Below are 15,663 nucleotides of genomic sequence, written 5' to 3' on the forward strand. Positions count from 1 at the left end.
GAAAAAGCTAGATATAGATTTGACGGAATATAGAAATGCAAAATTATATATCACAGGTTATCATTAATTAGGTTAAAGATACTTTAGTTTTGACAGAACTGTATTCTATTAATCATGCTATATTGAAGGCTATTAAGTTTTAGATGATTCTAGGAATACCGGCGGATTCACCGCAAAAAACTGTGCAAGAATATGGCCTTCTTTTTACAAAATTGCTAGGTAGTAAGCGTTAAAAATGTCGAAAAGACCCCTTGATGGTCTCGTAGACTGTAAATCGATATTGATTGGCTCATGCTATTTCTGAATTTCTGAAAACCCTACTACTACTGTTTCACCATACGAATTCTGTATTATGTGTTTCCTATTGAATTTTTTCAGTTTTCACAGTCAGAAGTCGAAACCCATTCTTCTTTGCCGAGCTGCTTCCATTTCCCGGCAGCAACTGCGAAATATGTCTCTTAAATTGGAACTCTACGTTAGTAGTAGGTACAGTGTAGTACTAGTACGTTATGCCATTATTCCGAGGGTCTGAACGAGCCATGACACTTGACGATACTACTAGTACATGTGAGATATATACATCCAGCACCAAGGGCGTTTGGGGCTCCAGAAGACTACAGTACGCGTCGGCTCCATTGCTAACAAATGAGATCCTTGGGGTTGAATGGCGCCGAGTCGATCAAATTCAGAGTCAAGCGGCGGTGGAAGAGTTCCGTGAGTGCGTCAAAGCAGATCTTCGCCACAGCTGGGTCGTATCGCCCTACGACCACCATCACCATTAGACTGTGCTTCCTTCGCGCATTTCACTTACCCTTGCTGGATTCATCGCGAATAAAGGCGTGGTCGGCCTTCAACTCCATCCACGTAAAGTCCACTTTGGCCTCGGTTAGCCCGTCGTAAATCGAACGACGTCCTTGGCGAGGAACGTGGGGGTCCTTTGTCCCAAAGATCATGAGAATTTCCCCGCGAATGTCGCTGCATCGAGCCAGCGATTCCACTTCGCCTGCCTCCCGCGGCTTTGCACCCAACGTTTCCGAGTGGATGTCCGTGCCAAAGTAGCACACTGCAGCACCAACTCGAGGGTCCATTGCTGCACGGAAGGCCAGGTGTCCACCAAGACACATGCCAGTTACCCCCACGCGGCCATTGGCATTGGGGTGCGCAAGAAGGGCCGTGATGGCGGCGGTGGCGTCGTCGTCGTAGGACGACAGCCGTTTGTCCTTCTTCAGCTGGTTCCCCAGGTCCGTACCAGGTACGTCGTAGGCAAGGACGGTACCTGGCTCCAAGAAGTTGTGGTACGACTCGCAGGACGCAACAAGGAAGCCTTGCGCTGCGATTTGGCGGCAGAAGCGGGCCACGGGTCCAGTCACTTGGTAGATTTCGGTGAAGACGAGGATCGAACAGAGCTTAGTGCTGGCGTTGGCTGGGTCTAAGAGTAAGGTGGGAGTGAACCAGTGCAGCCGCATGTGCGTCGTCGCCGTCGGGACATCAGTGAACGACTCGGTCACCAACATCGTCAATGAAATTTGAGCAAAATCGGCAGTCAATTCATATTGGTTGGCTAAAATGATTTACAACTTAGCCGCCAAAGGCAAACGATTCGCTGAAAACTCACCAATTAGTGAATTCAACATAATTAAATATGTGTATAATGAATGAGTCATATTTTTTCGTTTATCGCATCAACCCCAATCCAACCAATACTGCACCAACTTGATATCTCAGGCTTTACTGTTACTGTAATAAATACCATTTGCAAGCAGCAATGCACTATTGTGAGTCCATGCTAATGTTAAGCTGAAATTCGAACACCACACTTTTATTTCTCGAGTCCTCGGGTTGCATACGCTCGAAATACTGCATGAGGGGTTGCCACGAGGACGTCAAACCGGGTATTTTTCGCTTGAACGTCGCTGCCATCCCCCTTTTCACGCATGCTTCGCACCCCCTTGACTGCGGACCCCACTGGCGCCGTGAGTTCCTTGATTTCTTGCCCCAGCCGACAGTCGTCCACGAAGTTCTGGAGCAACGCCTGCACTTGGCGAGGACTGTCGTGGTGTTGCTGGTTGGAAAACTTCTTTTTCGACTTGAGAAACAGTGCCACGTACACAACGGCCGACGCTTGAGCGCTCACAAATGGAAACTTGAATCGCTCGGCGCCTAACGCGACCATGGCCTCTTCCGTCGCCCGAGTCAAAGCTTGTTCTAATCGCCCTGGGATCGTCACATTCAACGGCGCCGCGTCCACAAGGGGCGGCAGTTTCGCCGGCAGTTGCTGCGACGCATACAACAACGGCTCGACGAGAAATCTCTGTTTGGCTGCGTGGTCGACAAAGCAATAGATGGTCTGGTGCAGTGCCGCAAGAATGTACGGGCATCCCTTTCGAATAGACGACCAGTCGGAAGGACCGTGGCCGTCCTTGTACGTAACGGGGCAATATCCCTGGAATCCCAATGCAACGATGACCCCGTGGCACAGCAACGTGCCTGGGCCCACATCGCGAGCCAGCGGCGGCTGCACGGCCGTGGCGGCGGCGAGGGTTTTACCTGGATTGGCCAAGAACGACGCCATATTGTCGGGATGGCCGAGATAATACTGGAACGACTGGTACTCCACCAACAACTCTCGGTCCAGCACGTGGCCACGGACCGCGCGTTGCACAGCCAGACCCACTGGACAATACGTGGCGATCGTTGGGTGCAGTTGGACCTGCGATTGCGCGAGGCGGATGTTGAACGTAGGTGCAGGTCGATGCGACGCCAGCGCCTGCCAGTACCTACATATATGAATCAAACGTTTTCAATCTCAATTTATGGGCATATTGTCGTACTTGGAGGTCGCGTCTACGACATGTCCGATCACTTGCTGGGCATGGGCGACTACCTTCCACGCAGAGTTTCCGTCCACAGAAAGGCAATGGACGAACCCTGCACCGTAGGTTTGCGTCATGGCGACCAGCAACGCCACGCGCGCAGCCTGCCATGTTTTGATGCGTTTGAGCAACGCCACCGACGTCGCCCCGTGCGCCTGCGCAGCGTGGGCCAGCAACGTGTACGGAGAGCCTTCCAGCCACACCACCGACGACGGCAACACGTCCCCCACGTTTTCCCACGCCGTCCACTGGGCCACGTTGCTGGGAAACCCATCGACGACCCACCCGCGTTGCTGGCACTCAAACGACCGGATTCGAGCCACGAGGACCTGCAGCAGCAACGCATCCGTGACCAAGGACAAGTCAAATTCGACCGTGTCGCAGTTCGACTTTAGGGCTTTCACGGGCGCCCACAACGTGGTGCCGCGCTGACACGCATACACCCACTGGAATGCGCTGTGGGGCGAAATATACACAGCCCCAAACTTGGCGCACAGCCCCTTGGCGACAGTTGTTTGTCCGCTACAAGGGCCGCCCAGCACCGCCACCGCCACGCCCGGCACAGTTGGGAAAGTCGGTTTACTTGCAAACGACCACGGTGCCGCCGTAAACGCTGCCACATCGCTCGGTGTATACACCCTGCCCCGATATGCGACGCACAACTGCGAGTCTAGCGGATCGGTCGACCGGTGGGAAGGCCCGGCCACCGGACAATGGGGTCCATGGTGTCCAATGGTCCAGTAGCCAGCGGCCACAAGCGTCCGCGCACGCTCCAACGCAGTCGTCTCTGGCAGACAAAAGATGTTGGCTTGTCTTGCCAACCCCGCCTTGAGGAGACTTGACACGGTATCCTTGGCGACGCGCTTCTGGCCTCGATTGGCGTCCACGGCATCGGCAATGCGGATTCCTTGCTCTTTGAAGAACTCCAAGGCAGCAGACACCGCTTCGAGCTCTGCCGTGATGATTTCAGTGACCCTGACCGTCTCTTCCTCGCGAGCAATTGCTTCTTCTGCTGCCAAGCGCGCGGCCTTCTCCTTAGGACCTTCGTTTGGAACGTCATCGCCATCTGCATCGTCTGAAGGCATGGACGGTGGGGTGTACGTCCACGCTTGCATCGTCCGTTGTAGTGCCGTCGCAGCATCCACTTGCAACGGAACTACCACAAATGGAAACCATTTGCGCGCCACACACATCGCGAGCAACTCGGGTGACGGAATGCGCGATGCACCGTACCCAAACCCCGGAAGAATATACGGCGCCGACCCGCTGCCGTCCACCGCCGCCCACTCGGCAGCCAAACACGATCCGTAGAGCTGCACTTTCACGGCTTCGTCGACCTCGTCCGGATCTTCGTTGTTCCCCCCGGCGTTGAATTTTTCGATAGCGACGAGGCGACTGTACGAATCCAGCACCCGATCGCTCTGGAATGACGTGGCGTGCCATTTCTCCTCCAATGCTCGGGCCTGCGATCCCATCAAAACGCCGAATTAAGTAGTAGCTACCGGGGAAAGTACATGTATGAGTAGACCTTACCACCGTGCGTCGGCCAGACGTGGATAGTCCCAGCAGCAACACAATCGGGCGAAAGGTTGTCGAGGCACTTTGTGGAATGTACTTGCGTGGATTCCGATCAAAGGCAGACTTCTCAGCAGCGCCAGCGAAGGCATACGTCCGTTGGCGCATGTAACTGACATATTCGGTGGGCTTTCCTGGCACAAGTCGCCACAGGGGGGCCGTAGAATACGTGACGGGGCAGAACAATCCGGTCTCTCCCCATTGCTTCCGTGCCGCCTCTTCTAACGCAGACATCGGAGGGGTCGTGCTGGTGCTACCGCCATCTTCGTCGGCATCTAGGCGGTTTGAGTACCACGGATCCAACCGCCGATGCAACGCTACAAGAATGTCGTCGTCCGTGGTAGCAGCATCCATAGCAATCGTGACGACGGCCACATTGTCGGCTGCAATCAGCGTCAAAAGGGCTTGGACGGAGGCGCGGTGTTCCTTTTCTTGACTGGTTGGAGGGGGGACATCAGGGCCGCTGGGGGGTGGGTCAAACACTAGAACGGCGTCGGGTAAAATATTCAAATCCTTCATGGAAGTCCACGTCGTTGCGGCTACTGGGAGGCCATGGACTACCCACGGATCCTGGCCTTGACCTAGCAACCGCTGCAACATCTCCTTGGTCACCACGTCGTGAGGGACACTCTCTCCTGCAGTTAACTTGCTTGTGATCTCCGGATTCTGCGGAGCCGACAAGACCCCCGTCGGTTCGATCACGACACTATTGGCGACCGAATGTGTGATGTCTGTGGCTACGGCGGTCGCGACTCGAGGTAGCGAGAACAACGACTGCGACAATGTCGTGGTGGCGACGACGAGCCACAGTCGCTTTATTTGCGATTGTAGTCGAGGGAGCCGCAGTTCGTTCAGGGGCGACAGCACCCGTTCAATGAATTGCTGTGGAGACACTCGAAAGGCGTCAAGGGCTTCCATCGACGATAGCAAGTACACCTACGCCACCCATACATTAAGGCTGTGGTTGGCGACGTTTGCTAAGCAACGCACCCTGCCCGAGAAGAGTGCTGCAAACGTGGGCTGGCCGTGGTGACTCGGGTTCACAGGACAAAACCCCCGAAAGACAGACAGTTTTCGAGGCTCGGACGGCGGCACCAGGTGCTTGACGGAAGCGAGAGGTCCACCATCTTGTAAAAGGGTCGACCAGTCGCCGTAGAGGAGCCACCGGATCTGATCCCCGCGACTCGTCGCCAACACTTCCGGCGGCAAGTCCACGCGGACCGCAGACAAGGACGGGGGCAGGCGGGAAAGAGGCGGACGGCTCTGACATCACGACAAGCATATAGTGAGAAACGACCCATACGATGGCGTGGGAAGGACACATACCCCGGTGATGACCCCCACTGCCTGCTGCAATATCCCGATGGGAGACTGATGAAACACGATGCGTACGACTTGCGTGTCGGCTGGCACCGTCGCCATAGTCTTGGCCACACTTCTCTCATACGCCGTGAACTCTGCTTCGAACGTCCGTAGCCACACGTTGCCCATGTTGATTACACGATCTTGGTGAACTGGCAACGTGTGTGCTGCGAATTGATCCTACATACACCGGAAACATAATCAGGGGAAATCGACGTCATAACCATGTAAAACATACAAGGGATTGTCGAGGAAATCGAAGCAAGTCCGCAGAAGGTTTAACGTCTTTGGTGGCGCCTTCGTCTTCGTCGTCAACTAGTTCCTTGCCCTCTGCACTTTCGTCGGAAACAAGGGGGGTCTCCACAACACCAGTCGACGGGGCTAAAGCTGCCGCTCCTGGCTCCACGTATGTGTGTGCAAAGCCCACGACGCCTGTAAATTGCGCGAGGTCCCGCGCCGAATACAACAACCGACGCTTGGGACAAAACGAAATGGATGCCACGTGCTCGGCACAATTCGGTTGTGACCCCGTCAAACACACCACATGAGAGAAATGCAGCTACAAGGGAACCAACCAATCAAGCCATGAATATGATACCACCACTGATTTCTGGTCGAGTATTTGATCGCCAAGCGACGTACGCCGAGAAACGCATCGCTGCCCCAAGCATCGTGTGGATACAAGTCGTCGACAAGAAAGCCCTGCGCGCCTATATCATCGAGTCAATGCCCTATACCCAACAGGTTATTGTAGAAATATGCGACTACCATTCAACGACTCGACCATGTGATACAACAGCGCTGCCACGGCTTGCTCCCGGGAGACTGTACGACCTGCCAACAACACCTCACGAATGGTCGCGTACAATTCTGCCTGGGGGGTGACCTCCGTCGCCCCCGGGGGCGGGGGTGACGTCTTTGCAGCGATGTCGAGGACTAGCGGAATCGAAAAGTACGACACGCCCAGGATGGCTGCGAGCGCGGCGGCAAGTCGCGTCTTGCCGGACCGAGGGGGTCCCACGACACAAATCCCGGGTCGCGGGGCGATGTTTTGCAGCAGGTTGGCGACTTCGGGGTCCCACACTTCGGGGCGGATGCGGTCCGTCATGAACGGGATCTGCAACGCGCTGGCTGCCGGTTTTGCCGACGCCACCGCCGCGAGGACGCTGGACTTGGACTCCCGCAGCATTCTCGGCGGGGGCTGCTTGGCTTGGTACAGTCGGTACTCGGACTCGAGCTGGCCTTTGGTAATCGCGTGTAACTTCTGCGAAAATGCACCAAATAGCGGTGAGTGCATGGCACAGACAACGGCTTTGAACGACAGAGACTTAAACTCGGGCTGGGTGACGGGGAACCCAGTGATCCAGTCACCATTGCGGTTGTTTCGTAGGAGCGCGTCGGCGTCGTTGTTGTCCACATCGAGTGCTTTCACGATGAATTTCTTGAGTTCTACAAGGAACATCATCACAAGTCCATCGAGCATGCAAATAAGTGTTGGTGAGGATATCAATGCATACGAGTACCAGAGGGGGTGCGCAAGCGGTGAGGCACGACCTCCTTTAGCAAAGGCTGCAGTTCCGGGACTGTAGCTTGGAAACATGCGTCGCTCACGTCCTGGATGGTGATGGACCGACGCACGTCCATGAGGAAGACGCAATACTACGCCATGCCACCATTGAGAACGTGTATTATTCTGGAAGAAGGCCGACCTCGTGTGAATCCGTGTACGGACAAAAGAGGTCGCAGATCTCAAACACAGCGTCGACAAAGTCTGAAAGGTTGAGCGACGCCCGACCCCGAGCATCGTGCGCCCAATCTCGCTAAGGACAATCAACAAAATCAATTCGTATGGGGACGCTTGTCTTGCTACGGAAGCGCACTCACCTGTGCAAGTTCTCGAGCCGATTCTATGGTGGCAGTGCTGACAACCACGTACGCGATAAGCTGAAACAAGTCCAAGTACGAGGTCTAGGTGTGACAACGCGATGTGAACTGCGAGTGTCGTGTCGATTGATGAATACCTGGTGCAACCTCCCCGCCGTGTCTTTTGCGGCGAGGTCCCAAAGGAAATGAATGTGCCCGAGCACGGCCTCGTCCAATTTGACAGCTTCCCGACGCTGGAAACTGAACTCGACGTAGTTGGCCTCGCCCACCTCCACGACATTCGCCTCCACGCGCTTGGCCACGAAGAGTTGCCGCGACATCCCTCACGTCGAATGTCTTGGTCAACAGTCGCAACAGTTTCACGTGTAACTGCCGCCAACCTCAAAACCGACAGTCACAGCAAATACGTGGAGTTTGTATGATTTGTATTACATAACGGTATTGCCACAAGTACTGGTAATCGAACGCACACTCTGAAGGTGTCCGCAGTGGATGTACCCAGATATATCCATCCAAGATAGTATGCGGTTCATAGATGTCGTCCAGTAGTGCCAACAGTCCTACTTGTACCGACGACGATGTGGATTTCACATCCATTGAAAATCGTCACAGAAGTTTTTTCGCATCCCAGAATGAACTTCCGAGTGTGAAAGAGTGTAAATCTTTTGTTTAAAAATACATATGCGTATTGAGATAATTTTATGCAAACGCTGATTTGAAGCGCTCTCAAACCACCAATCTCATTCTTATTGGTGGAAACAACATGGGATGGTGAAATCGCTCTCAATTGGATCATCCTGCACTCTCTCAAATGTCTTGGCATCGGTTGTTGCGATCAAGGAACCCATGGTGCATCACTCCGCAAAGCATCGTGTCGCCTCTTAACGTGCGACGGAGTCCAAACACATGTCACATGCCCTTCCCGTGCGGATATGCATGGAGACGTCACTGGCATGTGACCTGTACCTATACAACGACTACGACGACCTCGACGAGTTCGAGCAAGAGTTGATCGCACAGTTGAGTGCTGCAAAGACCTCGTCCAAGCTCCCAGCCGACTCTCCCGTTGCGAATGAACCTTGTGCTGTGACGATGCCATGCACGCAGCCAGACGCCATGGCGGCGCCCACCAAAGCTGGCAGGATTCGATTGGAGTGCGCAATATGCCTCGACGCGGTTCAAGTGCCCACCGCCACAACCTGTGGCCATATTTATTGCCGCGCGTGCATTGTCGAGTCCCTCCACTTGCGCAAGAAGTGTCCGATGTGCTCGACGAAGCTCACGTTTCGCAACATCCACCCGCTCTACTTTAATTAATTGAGCTCTGATTCCCGAGTCTACTCACGACACTGTCTCCCTCGTGCCGAAATCCAGTCGAAGGAGCAATTCCTACGGCAGTCATCACTCCATTAGTTCGCCCCGTTGACATGTTTTCAGCACCTGGGCCGCTGGAGCCGAGGATCGCCGTAATTCGTCGCAGAGTGCCCGCAACGTGCCGTCGTCGACACCTTGCGCGGTGTCCGCCAAGTGGCCCAACGCCCGCTTCAACGCCACAGCCCTTGTGCCATTGTTCTGCACGACCTCCACGACCAGCATCACTCGGCTCAAACATGCTTGGATCTTTGCGTGCACCTGAACGAAGGAAGCCACAACCAAGATCAACACGCAGTCAGGTCGTCCATGAACGCCTTGATATATATATATATATATATATATATATAGGAGTGGAATTCGTACCGCAACAGAAGCGCTGTCGAGAAAGCACCTGCGAGTAGTTTGGTGTTCAGATCAAAGCAAACTATTGCATTACGTCCAGGTGGGGATGACTCACCGAGTGGCCACAGCGTGAACGTAGCCGTCGTGAAGACGCTTGAATGCGACAGCGTCCCGACAAGACTCTGCAAGTAGCTGGAACCGATGCCATTCCTCTGCGATCGACTGCAACAAACACATGTACACCCATTTCAGCACATATATGTATGCATATATACCAGGTACTTGGGTAAGTATATACAAATATATATATATATACATCACATGTACACCCATTTCAGCACATATATATTATATATATATACTTGGGTACCTGAAAGCAATGCGCCACAAGCGTGGCACACAAATGATGCATGACGTGCAGCATCAAATGGCCTGACCGTGCGACGATGGTGTGGTGCGTACGGAGAACGCGCCGGACGCTTTGCATGGACACTGCGATGGCTTTGAGCTGGAACAAGTGTTTGTGCAATGTCACATACAAGTGCAATGTGGACACTGGCACGACCACGTCCGTCAGCACAGTCGGCAGCGCATACACGGGTTCAATTCCTTCAAGCACTTGGCCGAGCGATGGCACGATCGTGGTAGCGCCAAGCACTACAACGAGTTTCAAGCGACGATGTCACAGATAAAAATAATAGGTTCGATACAATGAGTGAATATACATGTTTCCAGCTCGTCGGTGGGACGAAACGCAAACAGCATCGTCGAGTCGCGGGTCACGTCGTACTGGGCTTCTTCCAGCGCATGTGCCAGCAAATCGTTCAACGCGCCAGGCACGCCCCAGTTGACACGACTGGACGCGTCCAGCCCCTGGATGAATTCGTGCATGAACTGCTCGACCCACAATCCTATCGACCACAGTTCCTTTATATGAAGGCAAGTATGCATATATACCCCCGGACAAGAGCATGATGTCGTGCAGGGTTTGCAAGTGCTGCATCAAGTGCACGTGGTCCCGAAACACAGTCAATGCCACCGACCCCACAAACGAGCGTTGGTTCAGGATAGGTTCCACGAGGCTGCATCGAATTAGGCTTTCAATGGGCGCGTATTCCACCGGATCAACGTCCTAAATTGCCAACAACACAGTTAGGTGATACTAATTATTTTCAGCAAGACTATGGATATACTATCGAGGACTAGTTGTAGTTGTTAGTACTCTACCTGATCCATCAACGCTCGATACGTCTCCAGCACACGCGCGTAGTCGCCCGTGAGAGTTGCGGTGGCAAACGTCTCGTGCGCCAACACTTGACGGGGCGGCGTAAGTCGTGATGTCGGGGCCGCTGCCCATTCCATCGTGATGTTGGACGTTGGATACACGAGATCTTGCCTCTTTGGCGGCGGCACCGCCTCGGTCAGACCGCCAAACACCAGACTCGACACGCTGTCGTGCCCGCCGCCGGACGGACCTAGCACTTTGACGCTAGGACGATCTTGCACGGCCATCGTCGAGAATTGGGCGTACAACGTGTCACTAAGCTCGTCGCCGTTGCCGCCTGGGGCTTGCGATACACGGACGGATGCGCGCGGGGACGCATACTCTGCATCGTTTCGCCCGTAAATCAAGTCATTGGCGACGTTTCCGTCTCCGCCTGAATCTTGCAGAATCCGAACGTGGTTCACATGTGTGACGAGGTTGGATGGTTCTTCATCCGGATACAGCAAAGCTGATGCGGCCCTGCCACTGCCCCCAGGCTCTTGCAATACGCGCACGGACGACCCGTGGACGGCTAGATCGCGCTCGATTTGGTCGTCGCGGGGGTAGATGACATGTCCCGCAGCATGTTTGCTCGTCCCCCCCGGAGCCTGCAGAATCCGAACGTGGGGAACGTCCACAGGCCTCTCCAAATTGGCGTGGTAGATGGCGTCGCTAGCCGCGGTGCCACTCCCCCCAGCTTCTTGTGTGACCCTCGTCGTTGGCAAATCGACTGGTTTTTCTTGGTCGCCGTGGTAGATGACATTTGACGCGTCTTGGCCACCCCCACCAGGGGCTTTGAGCACCCGCACCGAGCTTGGCATTCCAACGGTGTCGTCGTTGTTCAGTGCGTTGGTGGGTGGTTTCAGAGAGTCACCTCGGGGGCTTTTTTTAATATATGGCGTCTTGGGGTTGTCAAGTGGGTTGTGGCTAGTGCTGGTCCCGATCAATGATGGATAGGTTTGTGATATTCGAGTCGCCATCGGATCCGCTTCTGGGTGGTTGCCGGGCACGTCCATTCCCACGCCTACACCGTCCACAACTGAACGACAACCATAATATTTTACCAGCACATACCTGCATACCAAGCCGAAGACTCGAGCCGATACAGCTTGGTCAAGGCCGCTTTGAAATGCTCCTTTCGTCGCACGCGCGCTTGACGCCACAGTGCCCGTCGGTGCTTTCGATCTGCTTTGGCCATGAGGTCTGCATAACTGGACACTACTCGTGAGATATGGTTTGACTATCGACGTGCGTACGTACATCTCTACCAGTCGTCGCCGATTGTCTTGGTCGGCTTTTTCCTGTGCGGCTACCAACTGGGTCTGTTGAAGTGCGTGGTCGAGCTGCCCTTGAGCTTGGAGGCGCAGCGCCAAGTCACGGTTGTGAGCCACTTGTTCGTCCAGGAGCTTTCGCTGCACTTGCTGTTTCAAGCGTTTCACTTGGCGTTGGCCTTCGTCGTGGGCTCGCATATCCTAACACAGGTCCGACGTTGAAATCAAACTTCGTCGTGTGTGATGTAGCAGAGAGTGTGTATTGTGGCTGTAGTAGTAGAAGTAGTAGTACGTGGTGTGCAAATGTGTTTCCGTGCGAGTGAGTCGTCGACAGCGTATGATTCAGCGCGTAAACGGAATCGGCCACAGCTTGCATTTGCGCGTCGCTGTAGGCTTGGACGGCCGACCGAGTCGTGGCCAAATTCACCGCATGTTGGGCCAGGTAGTGCTACACAGCGATATGCCACGTCATACACACACAATCAACCGAAGTCGTACGTACGTGAAGGGCGTCGTGGTCGGTGACTAGTTGAAGCGGATGCCACTTGGACTAATCAACCATATATCCAGTTGGTTGACAAGTGTTGTAGTTTGGACATGTTAGTTCGAACTACTCAATAGTTAGTAGCATCGTACCGACGTGAGGTAGTACACTTGCGAATGCACGGCGCGAGTCACCTGCAGCAACGACCTGGTTTCTGCAATCGCAAGGTTGAGGGTGTCGTCATCTTTGTGCTGGAGGCACTCCAAGCATTCAAACGACTGGTCTTGAGCAAACTCGAGCTACCAATAACCAGCCACATGTCGTCATGTATGCAAGCCTGTGAGTCAGCCGTACGTACGTATGCATCGTCCAAGGCACTTTTGCCAACAAACACCCAGTGGGTCAGCGCTTCAAAGTACGGCACGGACACGTGCGTGAAAAACCACATGGACAGCGCCGCCGTCGACGGGTCGCAAAATTGAGTTTGCACAATCCCGTGGTAGATCCGATTCAAGAGGGCCACGCCCGTGGGCAACGTGATCTCCACCTGCCACATGTCAGTTTTCATGCCTCGTTTCATATGAAACGAACGTGATAACGTCACACACCTGCTGATGTTGCCACAATGTATCGTCATCGCACAGGAACAACGCTGCGACGTGGCGCAACCGGCGCCGCAACGTACTCGTGGCAGCCCACAATTGGACCAGACTCTTGTTGTTGTGTTTTAGCTCCAACACAAACGCCTAGCACCAGCATATATAGAGTGAATTTCCTACATATTTCCCAATTTTGCGATTCGTAAAACATTTATCACAAATCTCGCCGCGAAATTGCATTGGATTTCCCCATATTCATCAAACGATGTAAAAAGAAAAACTAAAAAATGTAGCCAATCAGCAACACGCATTTTCAGGTTGACCAATGGGAGCGAGCGATTCGTGTTCAGTTTGGTCGGCGTGATATATATTTGATTGCACTGGGTCTGGAGATCCGTACCACATTCATAATATATATAAATATCACGACAATTTACAAGTCAGCAAAAATCGTACGTGATGGCCTGCGATAAAGTACTGGAGGGTCGTTCCCAAGCATTGCAACACCCGGCGGCCTCCATGCATGTCGTGGTGGCCACAATCACGAGCCAACGCTGATAACCGCCGCATGAATGTGCCCGTTCGTGCAAACTCCTACCAACCCACACATTCATGATATATATATATATATATATATATCAAAACAGCGTTTGGTACATCGAGCAGGTCCGAGACGTCGATGCGAGAATTTGTGGCAACTTGAATCTCTTTATCATAACAACACTCAAACAATCCGCGGCTTGGAAACACGGCCGAGTCGATACCGTTCAAGACGTCCAGAAGGCACTACGTTTGGTTTTCATGTACAAAACACCCCAAGTCAACTGTACCGCAACTAGCGTGGCCTCGGCGATGCGATTGGATGCGACGACCGTGGGACTCCCGAGCATGAGTCGACGGCCCAGTTGCACCTTGTTCGGCCCGAGGTTTTCCCATACTTGGAGCAGCGCATGTTGTTTGTGGGGGTGGTTCAGCGAGGTGGATTGATTAGATGGCTTTGGCTGATCCTGGATTGACGGTCCCAAGTCGACGTCGATTGTGGATTTGTGGGCGGAAAACAGCAAACAATTGCCGCCCCGTGTCGTATCCAACGGCGGTGGTCGAAGCAGGCCAGCGCTGCTGCTGCTGCATCGTGTCGATGATATGTCGACCACTCGTTGCCGGCGGCGAGGCAAGTGTTTGATTTTTGCGCTGCTGCTTTCAGCGTGAGCATGGGCCAAGAATACAATCATATCCGTACGTGAGGGCGTTCGAGATGAGGTCGGGCGGGGTCTCGTCGAGGGCCGGGACACTCAAACGAAGCTACGCGGTGGGGGATGAGAACGGAGAGCTACCTATCTACACGTGTCGTACGTCAAAGCGAACAAGCTGCGAGTCTGTGCGGTCAAAGGCACTGTGCTGCAAGGCGCCAAAGAGGTCGGCTGGTTTCGGGGTGGCCTTATCGTGCCAGAAATCACTTTGAAACGCGCTGTGCCCAGGCATGGCCTGCATCGCGTCGAGCATGTCCTTTCTACGGTCTTCATCACGTGAATCGAGACATATGGGGGATGTGTGTCTGGACGTACGCATCACAACTGGACACCGTATGGCCCATGCGGAACAACGAGTGGGGGTCGTTGGCCAAGTTCACGTTCGATTGCACGATTGTTTCGCCCATCCGACGGTTGTAAGCTTGGAATGGGTGGTGCTGTCGAGCCAACTGCCCAAGAAAAACGAGTTGGATATGGTGACGAGGTTGATGAAGATGGAGAGAGGGAGGATGCGACGATGTACCTGCAGCGTACGAGGGCCGAGGTTGGTGTCGGCATACGATCGCCCGGACGTTCCACCGGACAGCGCCAGAAGTACTCGAAGAATGGACAGCATGTCGTCATCGGGTGGGTCGGGGCCTTTTTTTGCCCGCGTTACAATGAGATCGTGTCGGAAACGAAGGCAGATGCATACCTTGGACGTGATGATCGATGATGGCGTCGATGCCGTCGGCAACTTGTTGTCTACGATGCAGTCAACAATCATGAACCATGCACTACGAGGGATCGTTCCGTAAGTACAATGAACTGTGCTGCCGGAGGTAATACGCCAAAGAAGCATATTCGCGAACGACAAACGCAGCCGCATTGGTGCTATCTACTTCCACAAGCGTTGTTGCTGCCTAAGGCATGACATCCATCATATCAAGTTCAAAAGTGACACATGTCCATTGATCGTACATGCGTGAAAAGCAGAATGTCGAGCGCATGACGCAAGTCCTTGATAGATCCCCGCGTGCCCACCTAAAGAGTCTCTAAGGCTCCGCATATGTGGTGGAATGGGGTCACCTCCTTCTTGTGCAGGGTTTGTAGGAGACCCACGAAGTCGCCGGTGGCTGGGTTGTCCCCGCGCAACATGATCACGATTTCCAATTCTATTATCCGGATACGGAAATCATAAGTTCTGGTTTTGTCAAACTGGCACCGTTTTAGAATTCGAAAATATAATGACTTTAAAAATGCACTTTGAAGTATTATTTCGAAATGAAAGTGCAGCATTATTGCGGTGCGGCAAGTTATGAACTTATCATATCCTCTCAGTGAATACAGTATATTTCCGTCCTACCTCCACACGACCAACAATACTGGCACAGTTTGAAAAGTCT

At 53.6% G+C, this 15,663-nt stretch overlaps 4 protein-coding genes across 5 annotated transcripts; 1 reads left to right on the forward strand and 3 right to left on the reverse strand.

The window, feature by feature from the left end:
* Window positions 1–458: 458 nt before the first annotated feature.
* H257_13530 (hypothetical protein) lies at window positions 459–1,560 on the reverse strand. Its single transcript, XM_009841076.1, has 2 exons — window positions 812–1,560; window positions 459–760 (listed from the first exon to the last, which is right to left on the reverse strand). The coding sequence occupies exons 1-2, from the start codon at window positions 1,512–1,514 to the stop codon at window positions 639–641; spliced, it is 825 nt and encodes a 274-aa protein (XP_009839378.1). The 5' UTR covers window positions 1,515–1,560; the 3' UTR covers window positions 459–638.
* A 61-nt stretch (window positions 1,561–1,621) lies between these two features.
* On the reverse strand, window positions 1,622–8,048 carry H257_13531. Of its 2 annotated transcripts, XM_009841077.1 has the most exons (12): window positions 7,832–8,048; window positions 7,695–7,778; window positions 7,520–7,630; window positions 7,334–7,469; window positions 6,579–7,259; window positions 6,453–6,520; window positions 6,049–6,369; window positions 5,775–5,990; window positions 5,439–5,711; window positions 4,407–5,384; window positions 2,832–4,336; window positions 1,622–2,777 (listed from the first exon to the last, which is right to left on the reverse strand). In XM_009841077.1, exons 1-12 carry the CDS (start codon window positions 8,012–8,014, stop codon window positions 1,820–1,822), a joined length of 5,514 nt encoding a protein of 1,837 aa, XP_009839379.1. In that variant the 5' UTR covers window positions 8,015–8,048; the 3' UTR covers window positions 1,622–1,819. The 2 variants fall into 2 exon arrangements, with proteins under 2 accessions (XP_009839379.1, XP_009839380.1); XM_009841078.1 differs by lacking the exons at window positions 6,453–6,520; window positions 6,579–7,259; window positions 7,334–7,469; ... (1 more) ...; window positions 7,695–7,778; window positions 7,832–8,048 and having other exon boundaries at window positions 6,049–6,433.
* A 467-nt stretch (window positions 8,049–8,515) lies between these two features.
* Window positions 8,516–9,039, forward strand: H257_13532 (hypothetical protein). The gene has a single exon (XM_009841079.1). The coding sequence runs from the start codon at window positions 8,601–8,603 to the stop codon at window positions 9,009–9,011; it is 411 nt and encodes a 136-aa protein (XP_009839381.1). The 5' UTR covers window positions 8,516–8,600; the 3' UTR covers window positions 9,012–9,039.
* On the reverse strand, window positions 9,036–15,415 carry H257_13533 (hypothetical protein; the record flags this gene model as incomplete). Its single annotated transcript, XM_009841080.1, has 26 exons — window positions 9,036–9,083; window positions 9,135–9,326; window positions 9,432–9,459; window positions 9,526–9,632; window positions 9,781–10,067; window positions 10,136–10,321; window positions 10,368–10,542; window positions 10,638–11,698; window positions 11,749–11,885; window positions 11,935–12,146; window positions 12,238–12,393; window positions 12,448–12,495; window positions 12,582–12,728; window positions 12,788–12,976; window positions 13,038–13,175; window positions 13,485–13,622; window positions 13,686–13,814; window positions 13,859–14,222; window positions 14,269–14,330; window positions 14,382–14,538; window positions 14,594–14,727; window positions 14,802–14,917; window positions 14,973–15,022; window positions 15,080–15,180; window positions 15,239–15,301; window positions 15,347–15,415. 26 exons carry the CDS (start codon window positions 15,413–15,415, stop codon window positions 9,036–9,038), a joined length of 4,494 nt encoding a protein of 1,497 aa, XP_009839382.1.
* Window positions 15,416–15,663: the final 248 nt, after the last annotated feature.

The sequence above is a fragment of the Aphanomyces astaci genome, assembly GCF_000520075.1.
Source record: "Aphanomyces astaci strain APO3 unplaced genomic scaffold supercont1.49, whole genome shotgun sequence".
NCBI lineage: Eukaryota > Oomycota > Saprolegniomycetes > Saprolegniales > Verrucalvaceae > Aphanomyces > Aphanomyces astaci.